At 39.8% G+C, this 14,313-nt stretch overlaps 1 protein-coding gene across 1 annotated transcript; it reads right to left on the bottom strand.

Annotated features, from left to right (window-relative positions):
• Positions 1 to 8,070: 8,070 nt before the first annotated feature.
• On the bottom strand, positions 8,071 to 10,242 carry LOC308405187 (uncharacterized protein). Its single transcript, XM_080895649.1, has one exon. It carries the CDS (start codon positions 10,194 to 10,196, stop codon positions 8,562 to 8,564), a length of 1,635 nt encoding a protein of 544 aa, XP_080751775.1. The 5' UTR covers positions 10,197 to 10,242; the 3' UTR covers positions 8,071 to 8,561.
• Between the last annotated feature and the right edge of the window lie 4,071 nt (positions 10,243 to 14,313).

Genomic DNA, 14,313 nt, shown 5'->3' on the forward strand with positions numbered 1-14,313 from the left:
AAGAACTAAAAAAAACTTTTATTTCATCTTATTTTATTTCCTTCATTACCACTTTTACTTTTTGATTACTTAGATACCAAAGGCGACATTATTACTATATAACAAAGGCGATACCACAATAATAAAAATCAGCACATTACATAAGTTGCCAAAAACAACAGGACATTAAAAAGCCCATCGGGCTCGATGGCTTTTTTTGATGATGAGGATGGGTGGACGGTGGTCCGTCGCAGGAGGCGCCAGGGGCGTCCTGGGCGGTCCAACTTCCAGCAGCAACGGGTCACCTGGGGGATGGACCGTGCACGTCCTCCTGCCTTCGAAAGAGGGGGGAGGAGTCAGTCTTCATTCCCTAACCCCTAAACAAAGGAGGAATAAGTGACACAAACAGAAAAAATGGAAAGGATATAAAGGAAGGGGGTGCCATTAAAGAAAATATAAAGAACACAGGACGGGATGTCTACAATGCAGGGGGTGCCATGTAAACAGAAAGAAGAAAATTTAGAAAAAAACAAGTAAACAAGGGTTGAGGTTGAAAGACAAAACGTAAAGAAAGATAGAGAAAGGGAGAATCACGTAAAAGCTGAAAAACAGAAAAAACTTAGAAAAAGAAATCTCAAGAGAAACAAAAGGGGCGGAGACAGCCCAGTATAAAAGGCCCTGAGTGGCAACATAGAGAACAGAAAGACGTTGGGCCAGCCTGAAGAAGGCTGCACCCAGCCGAAACGTCGCGATGGCCCAACGGCAGTGCACTACACCCGCTAAGGGTAATTTTTTGAACAGGGGGCACCGTTGCCAATCCCATTGATGGACCGTGCATTCAGGTTCCGGCAATGCCGGGCCTGGTCTTTACCCAACACCTAACCCCTAACCCTAACCCCTAACCCTAACCCTGACCTCATCCAAGTTGCCCAGCAAGTCAAGTCAAGTCAAGTCAACTTTATTTGTCAATTCTGCCACATGTACAGGACATACAGAGAATAGAAATTTCGTTACTCTCGAACCCTAGTGATTAAAAAATGCAAATAAAATAATTAAAAAGTAAAAATTTAAATAAATACAATACAATTTTACGTATAACAAAAAAAAAAAAGCTATGCAATATACAATATACAATATTCAAGTAAGGAGGCATAGTAGTGCAAATAGGCAAATAGTGCAAATGGAGATTTAGTAGTATACGGTAAGAGATAGTGTAACAACAAGTCTTATGAGGTAATGGCAGTCCAATGCTCCACAAAGTGACTGGTAACTGGTGCAGGCCAGTGAGTGAGTCAGAGAGTATACTAAAGGGGAGGCTGGAATGTTACATTTCAGACACTTTGATAAGTCTTCACATATCTCACGCCAGAATTTCTGCACTGGTGGACAGAACCAAAGAGCGTGGATGTAATTGTCCGGTGTATTTGCTGTGCAGTGTGAGCAGTTGTTGGAAGGCGTATAGCCCATCTTGAACATCCTATGACCAGTATAGTGCACTCTGTGTAATATTTTGTATTGTATTAATTGCAAACTGGGATTTCTGATGCATTGAAAGGTTTTTAAGCATATCTGAGACCAAAGGATTGGGTCTAAGTTGATTGATAAATCTGCTTCCCATTTTGCAATAGGAAGGGATATTGATTCATCTATTTTAGTGTTCTGTATATTTTAGACAATAATTTGGGGGGTTTTAGACTAAAAAATTGTACCACACTTGGTGGTGTTTGTAATTCAGCTTCACTGGGATTAAATTTCTTTTTTACTATGGATTTAATTTGTTGGTATTCCAAAAATTGTTTCTTGTTGATCCCATATTGTGTAACTAGTCTGTCAAACGAAATAAAGTCTGTTCCTTCCCACATTGGTTCCAAGTATTTAATTCCTTTGCAACTCCAATCTGGAAAGTTTATCATATTATTGTTTTGTGATATGTCCGGATTGTTCCAGATAGGTGTACGTTTGCATGGGATTAATGAAGACGCCGTCATTTTTAGAAACTCCCACCATGCTGTCAGAGAAGAGCTGATATTGATGCTTTTAAAGCATTCATGTCGTTGGATGTTTGAGCTGATAAATGGTAGGTCTGAAATTTCTAGGTTATTACATAGTGCCTGTTCTACATCTATCCAAGGTTCATCATCATTGAAGCTCTTCTAACATTCTGGAGACGATCAGTACATGAATCTGTTCAACACGACAACAATTTGACTTCAATGTGAACGTTTGCCATTAAATAACCTTCTTCATCCAGCTGACAGCATCCTTCATCCTATGATATGAACAGTTCCTCCTGTTGATGACCCTCTGACATGATCTGCTTGAGGAGCTTTTTCATGTGCAGCTCTCTGAGCTCAGGGCTGAGCTGCTGTTTCATCTTTAAGAGCTGCTGCCTCCTCGCCGGACTTGTTCTCCTCTTCTTCTCCTAATGACACCATTTCTGCTTCATATCTTTCACTGGGCCTAAAACAGATGAAGAGTAGATCTGCTGCTGTTCACTGTTTGTGTCAATATGGAGAAACATGAAAGACAAACACAGCACATACAGAGAAATGTAGACAGGATGTGCAGCCAGTGCAGTAAATGGTCTCAATATCAGCTCTTTAGAAAATGATCCCGATGAACATGGAACTAACATCCAATGAGAAACAGCTTCCTTGTTTCATGTCCAATAACAATAAATGAAGAGCTAATAAAGAGCTATTCTATTGTAAAATGCTGAGATGATTATTAGATAGAACCCAGCGGCTCACCAAAAGCCTGCATTGAAAATCTATATGAAAGTAATCTATGCTCATATATGGCAAAATCCTTTAACTGTCACTGTGTTTCTCATCTGTGCTCTTGTTGGTTGGAGAAGTTTGTAAATGACAAAGAGCTCAGTGGACTTTGCATCCATCAGATCCTGTTAGATGTTTGTTTTTCCTTCACAGCTTTGTGATGAAGGCTGAAGAACAGAGATATGAACTATTGCCAATATGAATCCTGATGCGTGACGTGGGCACAGACCCACCAAAGCAACACTCAGCTCACCTCATTCCAGGCGCTTGTCTGCTGGAGACCATGAGCCTTGTTAGTCACACATCAGCACCGTGGTAGGAAACAGCCTCCATCATTTCATTAGATCTGAATTTGGACTGTTTCCCTCTGGATGAACCAAGTCTGTCAAATCTATTGATCCAACACAAACAAACACATTGGCTCACAGTCAGATTGGCTTTGTATGGATGGTGTAACAGGGGGCTGGGAAAGGATGCTGGAAGCTGAATATAATACAGAACAATAACAGGACATATAATAATGTAGAAACATGATCTTCAACAGGCACACTTCTATTATTCATGATCACAGACACAAAGAACTTGTGCAGCCCTGATATCAGCCCTAATATATGAGTGTGTTTGCCCAAAGATTGAAACAGCATCAACATGACAGCTGTAAGAAATCTTCTCTCAGCCTTGTTTGGCAGAAGATCCCTGCAACAAAGATTGTAGCTGAAAGATGACGTGTGTAAAGTTTGCTCTGTGGGAGGGTTGAGGCTGTTTTTAGACCTTTGATAGTTTCCAATCCAGTTCTGACAGACAGAAATAAAAACAACATCATTAAGATCAGATCATGGAGCTGTTTGCTGCCTTGTTTCTATCTTCAGGTTACAAGACTTTACTACAATAAAGATGCTGACATGTATCTGTAGGAACAACATCATTGAATCTATAACAACTGGAGCCAAACCAGTAAATGGACCTATTCTTCTGGAGTACTCAAAGGGCTCTATACAAAGTGCCACATTCACACACTTTCTCTGAACTTAGTGCTGGCTAACCATATTCATACTCCGATGGATGCATCGGAGAGCGACTTGGGGTATCTTGCCCAAGGATACTTAGCATGCAGACTGGAGGAGCCAGGAATCAAACCACCAACCTTCCAATCAGTAGGTGACCTGCTCTACAGCCACCCCATTGGTGAGCCAACACTTGTCATTCCTTGTTGGATGCAGATTTCAGGGCTTCCTTTTGCTCCTCCGTTATAACTGTTCTCTCTTCTCAACACATGATGACACAAAGGAATCAGCAGTGACAAAGATGATGCTGAAAAGGATCCATGGATGTTAATTGGACAGTGATCTCTCTGTGCTCTCCTGAAGTCAACACTCATCTTTGTTGTTGGCTCAAATTCCTGAATGTGAGTAAAAAAACTGTCAGAGGTAACTAAAGGTCAGATTCCTTGATTTTAAATCTGTTTACTGTGCTTGAAGCCCTATGTGTCCTGCAGTCAGTTTCCTGTTAGGTCATCTCTTATGCCAAACATATAATTATGTTTCTTTTAGCTTTATATTCTCAGAAGCTCTGCTGCACTAGTTTTGGAGCAGGAGTACGCCCGAAAGCAACAAATTCAAAATAATTAACGTTTTTCAAAATGGCATAAAAGTAAAGTTTTATTCATATAGCACAAACTCACAACAGCTGTCCCATGGCGCTTTATATAGAAAAGTAAAGACGTTAAGCTGTCTGTGATGGATCTCAAAACTGGATTATAGATGGTGGACAGTTGGTGTCGTAAACCCCGCCTCTGTTCAACGATGGTCTTTCACAGTGGACGTAAATGGCTTCTTTCACTCCTCTTTCAAACCATCTGTCTTTGGCTGCATTTGAAGGCCAATTACGTCAAAGCCAGGCGACGAAGGCTGTCCCAACTCGTCGACTCCTTCAAATGCAGCCGACAAATGCGTCCTTCATTTCCCCGAATTTGAAGGATGGGTCGGGTGTGTCCTTCGTGGCCCACCATATCCCAGAATTCATAGCGCGGCCCAGCCAAATTTCAGCTCCCAACAATGGCGGCCGCTACGAAGTTTTAAAATTAGTCTTATTAATCTTTCTGAGTCACAAAATAAACTTTTAATATATTTTCAGGCGAGAAAGTAGCTGTGTAAACATCAAATATCTGCTCGGTTTATCAAGACATCGCATTTTGGCAAAAGTGTGCCGACGTTTTCAGAGACATCTGTTACCCACCCGCTCGATGTTCAGACCCCCGCTGTCTTTGATATATAAGTCACTTAGACAACCTGTTATTGTTGGGCTTTTTCAGTGTTTTATTTGTTCCGGAGTAAATCGGTTTGGCTGAGATCAAAGTTATTAGATTATTAGATAAAATAAAACGTTATTAATCCATCGGGTGGGTTCCTCCGGGATTTTCACACAGCTGAATACACGTCAAACAGAAAACTGATTAAACAGTAGTGTGAGACGGTCGAGAGTTTACGCCAGTGTCCTGTAATATTTTAGATAGCAAGGAGCAGACGGCCGAGTTTATTAAACTCCACCGACACAGCGGTGACGCAGATCTGAAGGCTAGACCGTCCAATTTCACAGCCTCGCACTTCCGGCCTTCTCGGTCTTCGAAGGATTCAGCCCACGTAGACCGCGAAGGCCGGGTCCTCCGAAGGATGCGGCCTACATTTTGGGACACAGCTTTTGTCAAACATGTGAACCTTGGCACACTCAAAGAGTGACCTTTGACATTTTTATGCAGATGGACAGCCGGGTCTTGTCTCATCTTTTCTATGTTTTCCCATGAATTGATTTTTGGTCTCTCGAGTGTCGAGGTCTAAATTTCAGAAAACAGATTTAAAATCAAGGAATTTGTCCTGTAGTGACCTCTGACCTTTAGTGAACTTTACAGAGGCCTTTTTGTTTTTAATAAAGGCTATGTGTTTAAGAATTATACCACAGAGTCAAATACTTCTGATTTGAGACCTTAGTTTTCACAGGAGCTGAGCACTAAATGAGATAGCAAATAGACTTATTAGCTGCAACCAACAATAGCTGGAATATTTTATGTTAGCTAACTAGTGAGAGAATTGACAACTCAGAGGAAAATAAGGACACTAAAATTAAAAAATTATTTAAGGGGGATCACATGTGTACTGCTCCTGGCTGCAACAATAAGTTTTATGTTAAGAAATGATAAAGATATTAGGATGTTAAGGATATTATCACACTGTTCTCATAAACTGTTGTATTGATCATTAAAAAGCGTCCTCACTGGATTTAAGCACAGCTGGCTGCTTGTTCCCAGCTTCAGTCTATAAGAATACATTGTGGACCTGATAATAAATGATAACTGTAGCTGCCGTCATAGGCAACTCTCGCATTTAAGTTCATGTCATGAGATATTTAAGGTTGAAACAATAAGTAGTTGAAATATTAAGAAATAAATAGTAATTAATGTTTAGTTGTTTAGATTTATATGTTAAAATGTGTTATTTGTGTTATTGGTTAGTTCCGTCTGTTCTTGCTAAGAGGGCATTTTTTTGGCTGGCACACTCAGGAAGCTAATTAAGAGACGAGCCACGAGGTTTGCACGTCTACAGAAAGATAAATAAAGAGTACCTTTTTTGGACCTCCCCACGACGTAAAAATGAAAGTTTTATTCCATTTGAGTGAGGCCAATGAGGTAAATGTTTTATTTTGTTTCTTATCGTTGTATGTATATATGCGAGTGTTGTGTGACATTCAAGTGCAATTACCGTAGTGTGAAGTGTAATGTGTATTTTATTGATCCTTTTGTTGGAATGTTTCGTTACATATAATGCTTAAGGACTTTATTAAGAATATTCATTTAAGTTTGTATTTCTTTTTAGTTCTGACGGCATTGTATCGGCTGTGGTTGGACATCATTACAGGTTAAGACACGTTGGAGAATCCTCCTGTCCGAAATAAATGTCAGCTAAAACGCAAAGAACAAGTTGAGCTTTATTAAGACTCAAGGGGAGTAACAATAACTGTCCAGAAAATAGAAAAAAAAGAAAAATTTGCATATAAATGTTCTCAGCATTTAAAATAGTAATTAAAGTGTATTTTGAGTAAATATGACATTTAATTTTTTTTAACTGAACTTCAATAAATTCCTGTGTCACAGTAGAGCAATATCTTTATGTTCATGCTAATAGTCAATTTTGTGAAAGCATCGGATTATTGGCTATAAATAGTTAACTCAGTATAATATGCTTTATATAGTATCACTGGACTCAACCACACAGAAATGAAAGACACTGGGGAAAAATAAGTATTCACAGACTTTTAGTCATTTGTAATCTACACATTTTCCTAAAACTGCTTTAAAAGTACAAGCATGCATTACACACAGTGAGAAAATAAAACTTTTTTGTTTCCAAACTTATTTCCAACAAACTTTATTTGTAATCAAGAGATTAAAAAGGAACACATTCAGGTTACTTTATTTGAAGCTGTCAGTATAAAGCCAGTCTGCATTAAGTTAGCAATTCTAACTGCACAAATAAGCACAATACAACATAATGAAGGAAACGTCAGCTTGTTAGCCCATTTAACAATTAGAGTGAGCGATTTTCTGTCTTTTTTACAGATAAATATCCAAATCATGACACCAATGAAAATGAGAAAACAGACTCCAGAAAATTTACCTCAAACATAACAAATGCTCTTGCCCCCTTTTTTTTTACACACAGTCACAGTCTGTCTCCCAGTTCAGTTTTCAGTCGATCATTGTTCCAACATATATTAGATTATAATACTCAACACATTCCACTGTCTGACCCCTAATGAATGTGACCTTTTGGACATTAAAAATCGAGGCGCTCGTGCTTCATATATTAAATCCTCCATTAGGAACCTTGGTGTTACCTTTGACCCAGCTCTGACACACACGTTAAATCTTTGGTTCGCTCTTGTTTTTACCATTGAAGAAATATCACTGAGTCCCATTGTGTCACGCTCTGAACTGGAAATGATTCTTCATGCTTTTGTTTCATCTCGCTTAGACTATTGTAATTCCTTGTTTACTTGCTTAAGTAACGCCTCCCTGGAACGACTGCAGGGTGTTCAGAATGCTGCTGCCAGGCTTCTGACACAGCATCACAAACACTCCCATGCCACGTCCCTGCTGATTCAGCTGCACTGGCTCCCTGTCAAGTTCAGGGTCCAATTTAAGATCATAATCATGACCTATAGGGTCCTGCACGGTGTAGCTCCAACTTACTTAAGTGATCTTCTTCTTTCTTATCACCCCAGCAGGTCCCTGAGGTCTTGTGTCCAGGGGTTGCTGGTTGTCCCGCATACAAGGTTAAAAACAGAAGGTGACAGAGCATTTGTATCAGCGGCTGCCAGACTCTGGAACTCGCTCCCTTTGAGTTTGAGATCTGTGGACTCAGTCGTGTCTTTTAAAAAGCAGTTAAAAACGTATCTGTTTAAACTGCTTTTGGTTGATTTTGTTTGAGATTTTTCTGCCTCTGTAAAGCACTTTGTGATTTTATCTTGAAAGGTGCTATATAAATAACATTTTACTTTACTTACTTACATGAGTATGTTTTCTAAATTCAGTGATGACGTCTTTTGAGACAGGACTCATCAGAACATTTAGCATAATGGTCAAAGTCTGGGTTGTAGCTGCTCTCATCATCCTGAGGCCAATTACCAATGACAGAGTAAACTGATATGTTTAATTGATAACTGATTAAATCTGCAAGTGAAACATTTCCATATGCAATTTTTACAGAAAACTGTATTTTCTGTAAAACCATGAGAATGTCTCGTGATTTGAGTTTAATTCTTCATATCTGTCTGATGGGTTTTCATCTTGTTCCATAAGGTTTGCCCAAATTTTTTCATAACTGCAGGTATGTACTGCAGAGCTCCTCTGGTACCTTCATCCACTCTGCTTCTCATCTCCTCCAGTTTCTGGACCTTCTCTGTGTCTCCTTTCTCCTTCATCTTCTCACTTAATAACTCTAAGTGTACAATAGTGGACAGAGAAAAAACATTCAGAGCGATTTCCTCCAGTCTGACAACATGTTGGTAGGACTCCTCCAGCCACTGTGACTTCTCTGCTGTCAGCTGGTTCATTTCCTTTTCTAGATTTTCCAAAAGGCTGGACTTGTCCTCACTTTCTGTCTTGTTCTTGTCATACTTGTTTTTCATTTCTTCATTAGTCTTTTTGACACGACGTTTCTTGGTTACATAGATCTTCCTTTCTTTCACATGATCTGATGCAGGACACTTGTTGGTACAAACAGTGCAGCGGCCTCCTTTCATGACCTCACAGTGTTCGGGATACCAGGCCATTGTGCATCCAGGATAGTGACAGTTCTCCTCACAGACTTTACAGCTGACAGCTCCTGCATACCCAGCCAACAAGCACCACCACCCAACCTCGATATCTTCTCTAACTTTGTAGACCTCATCAATTTCTATAGTGAACTGCTTATTTGTCTTCATCTCTTCTTCGTGTTTCTTCAGAGCCTCTTGAGTCTGTTTTATTTCTGTCTGTTTTAATTCAATAAAATCTATTCTTTCTTGCAGGTTTTGAATGCAGGCTGTCAATCTGATGCGTTCATTTAACACTTCAACAGTTGTCATCAGTTTCTGAGGTTCAATATTTTCCAGGAATTCTGAGAATTCACTCATTCCTCCCTCTGATACTCTCCATGCGTTATGCAAACCCACCTTGTCTTTCTTTTTTCTCTCTTTTTCCTGTTGGTTATTGAACAGGAAGCAAACTGGCTCATCCTCTATTCTGGCACATTTTATTTTTGCAGCTTCAAGAGCTTCAAGAGCATTTTCAGGTGTTACACCATCTGAGTGTGTGATCAGGGCCACAATGTTTTTCTCCAGGTTTTTTCCAAACAGAGAAATGACTGAATCAAAGATGTACCTCAATCGATCACTCAGTCGATTATCACTCGCCTTCATCACTAGACCCACTGCATGAACTTCATGGACTCCGTCATCTGATCGAAACAAGTCCAATAATCTTTCACTAACAATGACATCATGCTCAGTCCCTCTGGTGTCTCCATATCCAGGCGTGTCGATGATGGTCAGAGAGTAGGGCAGAGTTTCATCTTCAAAACCAAAGATCTCGTACATGATCACATCTGATGTCTGACTTTCTGATTGACTTTTCTCCTCCTCCTCCTCTACGATCTTAAACCAGACTTCATCCTCCCACTTCACTCCCATCGTGTAGTTGACCAAAGCATTGATCAGAGTAGATTTTCCTGCTCCTGTTTCACCCACAAGTAAGATGGTTTTATTTGTCTTTTTTTGATTTTTTTCACCAACAGTCATTTTTGTCAGCGTTCCAAACATTTTTTTCTTTGGGTTTAGCTGGTAAACAGGAGGAGGTCCTGAACTGATAAGAACACTTTTGAGGATGGTGTTCTTGTATTTTGAAGACATATCCCTGGTCCTGAGAAGCAAAAATAAAAATTTGTTAAGTTTCGGTTTTTTGCCAGACATTTAAGATAAGTAGGCATGTTTCAACATACAGACACATAAATCATAAATGCCAACCCAGTTTTGCAACCTGTTAACCCTTTAAACCCGGTCGGAGTGGGCACGCTCCGTTTTGCGTAACTATTTCTAAATCCCGGTAGCACTGCAACCACGTGAGCTAGCGCAATAATTTTTTTGCATATGAAACCGGAGGAGTTGTACTTACATCTTAGCTTGTCCTCGGTCACAGTTTCCTTCCACATATAGCTTTGCAAAAACTGCATAAAAAGCACTTGCAGCAACTAAAACATAATATTCCAGAAACACGCTTTGCCGATCCGATCAGCTGTTCGTAACACTTCCTACGTCCATCAGCGCGAACTATCGCATGTCCGCCGTGACCTGCCCGAAACCGGAAGTGACGTCATTTCGTGGAAAATTTCGCTTTTTGCCTTCAGGGCCTTATGAGCCTACACTGGTGTTTTTAAAAGTCAAGTTTGACTTCATGCTTTTCTGTGTCGTTTCTGGGATGCTTAGGACTCATATTGCACTGCTGGAAATAGTTTATTTTGATGCACATGCTGGGTTGGTTTTTTTTGCAAATTTGCATCACACTGATCCATGCTGCTCAATTCACATCAGCTCACACACACTTTCTACCTGCAGAGGAAACACAAATCATTCATGTGCACATCAACTGAAATCCTCCTTTCCATCATGTGTGCTGTCCAAATATCAGCAAATAGCAGAGTTAAAGATGCTAAGATTTTCGCTGTGAGTGACCAAGAGAGACAATTAGAATTGAGTATATCAGACGGACAGCTAAGGTCAAACACTTTGGACAGAGAGACATCTGGGCTTTGACTTAAATCATGACTGTTTATTAACAGAAATCAATAACTGTTATTTGGCATTATTATATATAAATTGTTAGATTATAATATTATTTTATGCCATGTTATACCCCTAATTAAAGATTGTGAATTATTATGTAGTTTTAGTTTGCATTATTCTCCTGAATTAGAAGAAGCTGATAACTATTGCATTTGTTAAACTGATTTGCGTTACATTAGACTGCTGATTTATTGTGGATGAATGATATTGTTTTATGATGTTATAAGAAATACTGTTCACAGAAAGTCATCGCCTTATTTGCCTGATTAGAAGAGAACATGCTGGAGTTTTCTGCCCCATCTCAGCAGGAGCAGATAAACAGGGAGCCAAGGTCGTAGCTTAGGCGCCGTGTGAGAGAAAGCATGTGAATGTTTAGGCTTTTATGATTAGGTGGGGGCACCAGAGGCTATAAGAGTTTGATCAATGCTCCACCATTTTGAGATCTGAGGCTGTCTGCATACAGTGTCCATCTCCCACGTGTGTGATCATTAAAATCATCGTTTGACTCAACCCGGCCGGACCAGTGTTGTTATTGTGGTTTTTCCTCTTGTCTCCATCCCCAATATTTGAATCTGTAACAAACTATACCATTTTTTTATATCAACACCTTTTTAAACATATTTTAAAAATTATACTCTGATAGCAAGCCACACATGGTAAGCTCTTCACCTCACCACTAGTTGCTTCACTTTAGTTTACTTTGCAGTCACTACTTTAAATATATTTTACTAATTGTCTAATATGTTTCTTTATTCATTTTTTTTTCATCATGTGTTGATATCTGTGATGCTGATGTGTGAGATTTGTTGTGTGCACTCCATATATGGAGTTATTTTAGTTGATTTTATGAGTTTAGTTTATATCAACACTGCAAAGTCAAAGTTCTGTTTTATGTTATACACCTTTCTTTGTTTGAGTTACCTGGGGCTTGGCTTCTCCTTCCCAGTTGGCAAAAGGTGTGGCAAAGGACTTGGGGATCGGAACTACTGCCGACAACCTCGTTGGACTAAACCACATCCTTCATTGCCTGGAGGGTGTTTGGAGTTTGTTAAATTGTTTTGTGTTAGTTGGTTATATGGCAGCCATTTTGTTTCCCTCATGTGTCATTTTAGCAGGTCAGTTTGTCTTGTGTTTGTTTGAGGTTTTGTTAGTTGTTATTTGGAGTTTAGTTTATTTAGTTGACCTATTTTATTGGTCTGCCTGTTTAAGTTTTGGCTTTGTTAATTATTATTCCTATTTTTGGGTCATAAAACCCCAGTTTTGAATTAAACACCTGCGTCTTCTATGTCTTACTGCTTGGTCTCTGACAACTACGTTCATCAGTGTTTTATTTATTTGTAACATGTTTCCTCTATCTCAACATCTGACCTCGTCTGTTGACATACCTGCTAACTGATAAGTAATTATCTGTTAATGTTCTGAGTAATTAACAGACCGATTCACATTTCATATGATATTTTTGGCTGTTCTAATTAAGTCAGAATAACAAGTGCAACAGCCTTTACGTTACTATTATGCAAAACTGGCAGTCATAGTTGCTTCCTGTTTAAGCAGATTCAACAAAAAAGGGATTTTGATGCCAAAAGAAGCCAACATGTTTAATTCAGTTTTTTACTACATCTATAAATCCACCTGCACTGTAATTATAAAGATGCCCAACCTCCAAGAGCTTTTAGAGGTCAGACACTATGATACATCTGTTTGACCATCACCAATTAATCTGACGGCAGTTACTGTGGAACAGCAGCGAGTTCAGGCTGCAGTCAGCGTGGCAGTGAGCAGGAGAGCAGCAGCACCTCTCCACAGACTGATGGAGACAGGGAATCACTATGGATTTAAATGATGATCAGTGTTTACTGCCAAGCAGCTGAGCTGTGTCAATGGAATTTGTGCAACTGTTTGATAATAATCTACCTGAAACTGATGATATTGAATGGCATGTGGCCTCCTTCAATTCGCAGTGTCTAAGAATTTGAGCTCTGTGTGGTGGCTGTAGCTCAGGTGGCAGAGCAGGTCAGCCACTAATCAGAAGGTCGGTGGTTCGATCCCAGGCTGCCTCCTGGCTGCATGCCGAATATCCTTGGGCAAGATACTAACCCGTGTTTGCCTACTGGTGGTGGTCCGGCAGCCTCGCCTCTGCCCCAGGGCGGCTGTGGCTACAATGTAGCTGCCATCACCAGTGTGTGAATGTGTGGATGACTGGATGTAGTGTGAAGCGCTTTGGGGTCCTTAGGGACTAGAAAAGTGCTATACAAATGCAGGCCATTTACCATAAAGTGGCTCCTCTTAAAACTAGAAAGGCAGCACTATTAAATCCCCACCCTGGATCACAGAAGCAGCTTTATGCGATTTAGCCATAAAACTGAGCGCCTGTGAAAAGCCACAAAACTTGAGCTTCATAAGCTCCACTTATAATGACATAGTGAAAGACACGAGAGCCACTTGTTTCTAGGGGTGGGTTTTGATTATCGATTTATCTATTAAAATTGATTCTAGCTTGGATTCTGCACAAAGACGTAAACACAAAGCGCAGACCTGCGGATCAGAATCAGTGAGATGTCGCCTCTCTCACCCGACAGCACGGACACGGTCGGGGCTGAAAGCCGACAGCTCGCTGACTCTGATCTGCCGACGGGTCGAGCTTTGTGTTCACACCCTGATTTGCGCTGATTCTAAAGCTGTTGGTTTGATGTCTCTCCAAAGAATATTGACTGAACCAGCAGCAAAAGAAGATCCAAACTACGCTTCACATAAACATCCTCATGAATTCACTCTGACTTTTGCTGTTTGGTAGTAAAACAACATTTATATTTAAAAATCGATTTCAAAATGTAATGACTCGATATCACATTCAAATTAAATTTGATTTTAATCAGGAAATCAGTTTTTTTAAACCCACCCCTAACTGTATGTGATCGCTATCTGAAAACCTAAATTCTGACTATTACTTCAGGAGGAATAGCAATTTTTATGAATTCTGGACACCAGATACCTCACCTTGGCACAAGCTCATAGGTGAGGCTAAAATGCAAATACATTTACCAAAATAAAAATCAATATTGTAAGGATAAGCTCACTCAATTGTACAGTTTTACGATCAGTTTTGGTGATAATGTGCATGATGATATATTAAAACATGAAGATAACTGTATCTCTTAACTGTACTTATTGTACTTACGTTGCCATG

The sequence above is a fragment of the Rhamphochromis sp. 'chilingali' genome (genome assembly GCF_963969265.1).
Source record: "Rhamphochromis sp. 'chilingali' genome assembly, chromosome: 11".
NCBI lineage: Eukaryota > Metazoa > Chordata > Actinopteri > Cichliformes > Cichlidae > Rhamphochromis > Rhamphochromis sp. 'chilingali'.

Bases quoted from the DNA above. Each gene is read 5' to 3' on its own strand.
- LOC308405187 (XM_080895649.1), bottom strand. From the start codon at position 10,196: ATGTCTTCAAAATACAAGAACACCATCCTCAAAAGTGTTCTTATCAGT.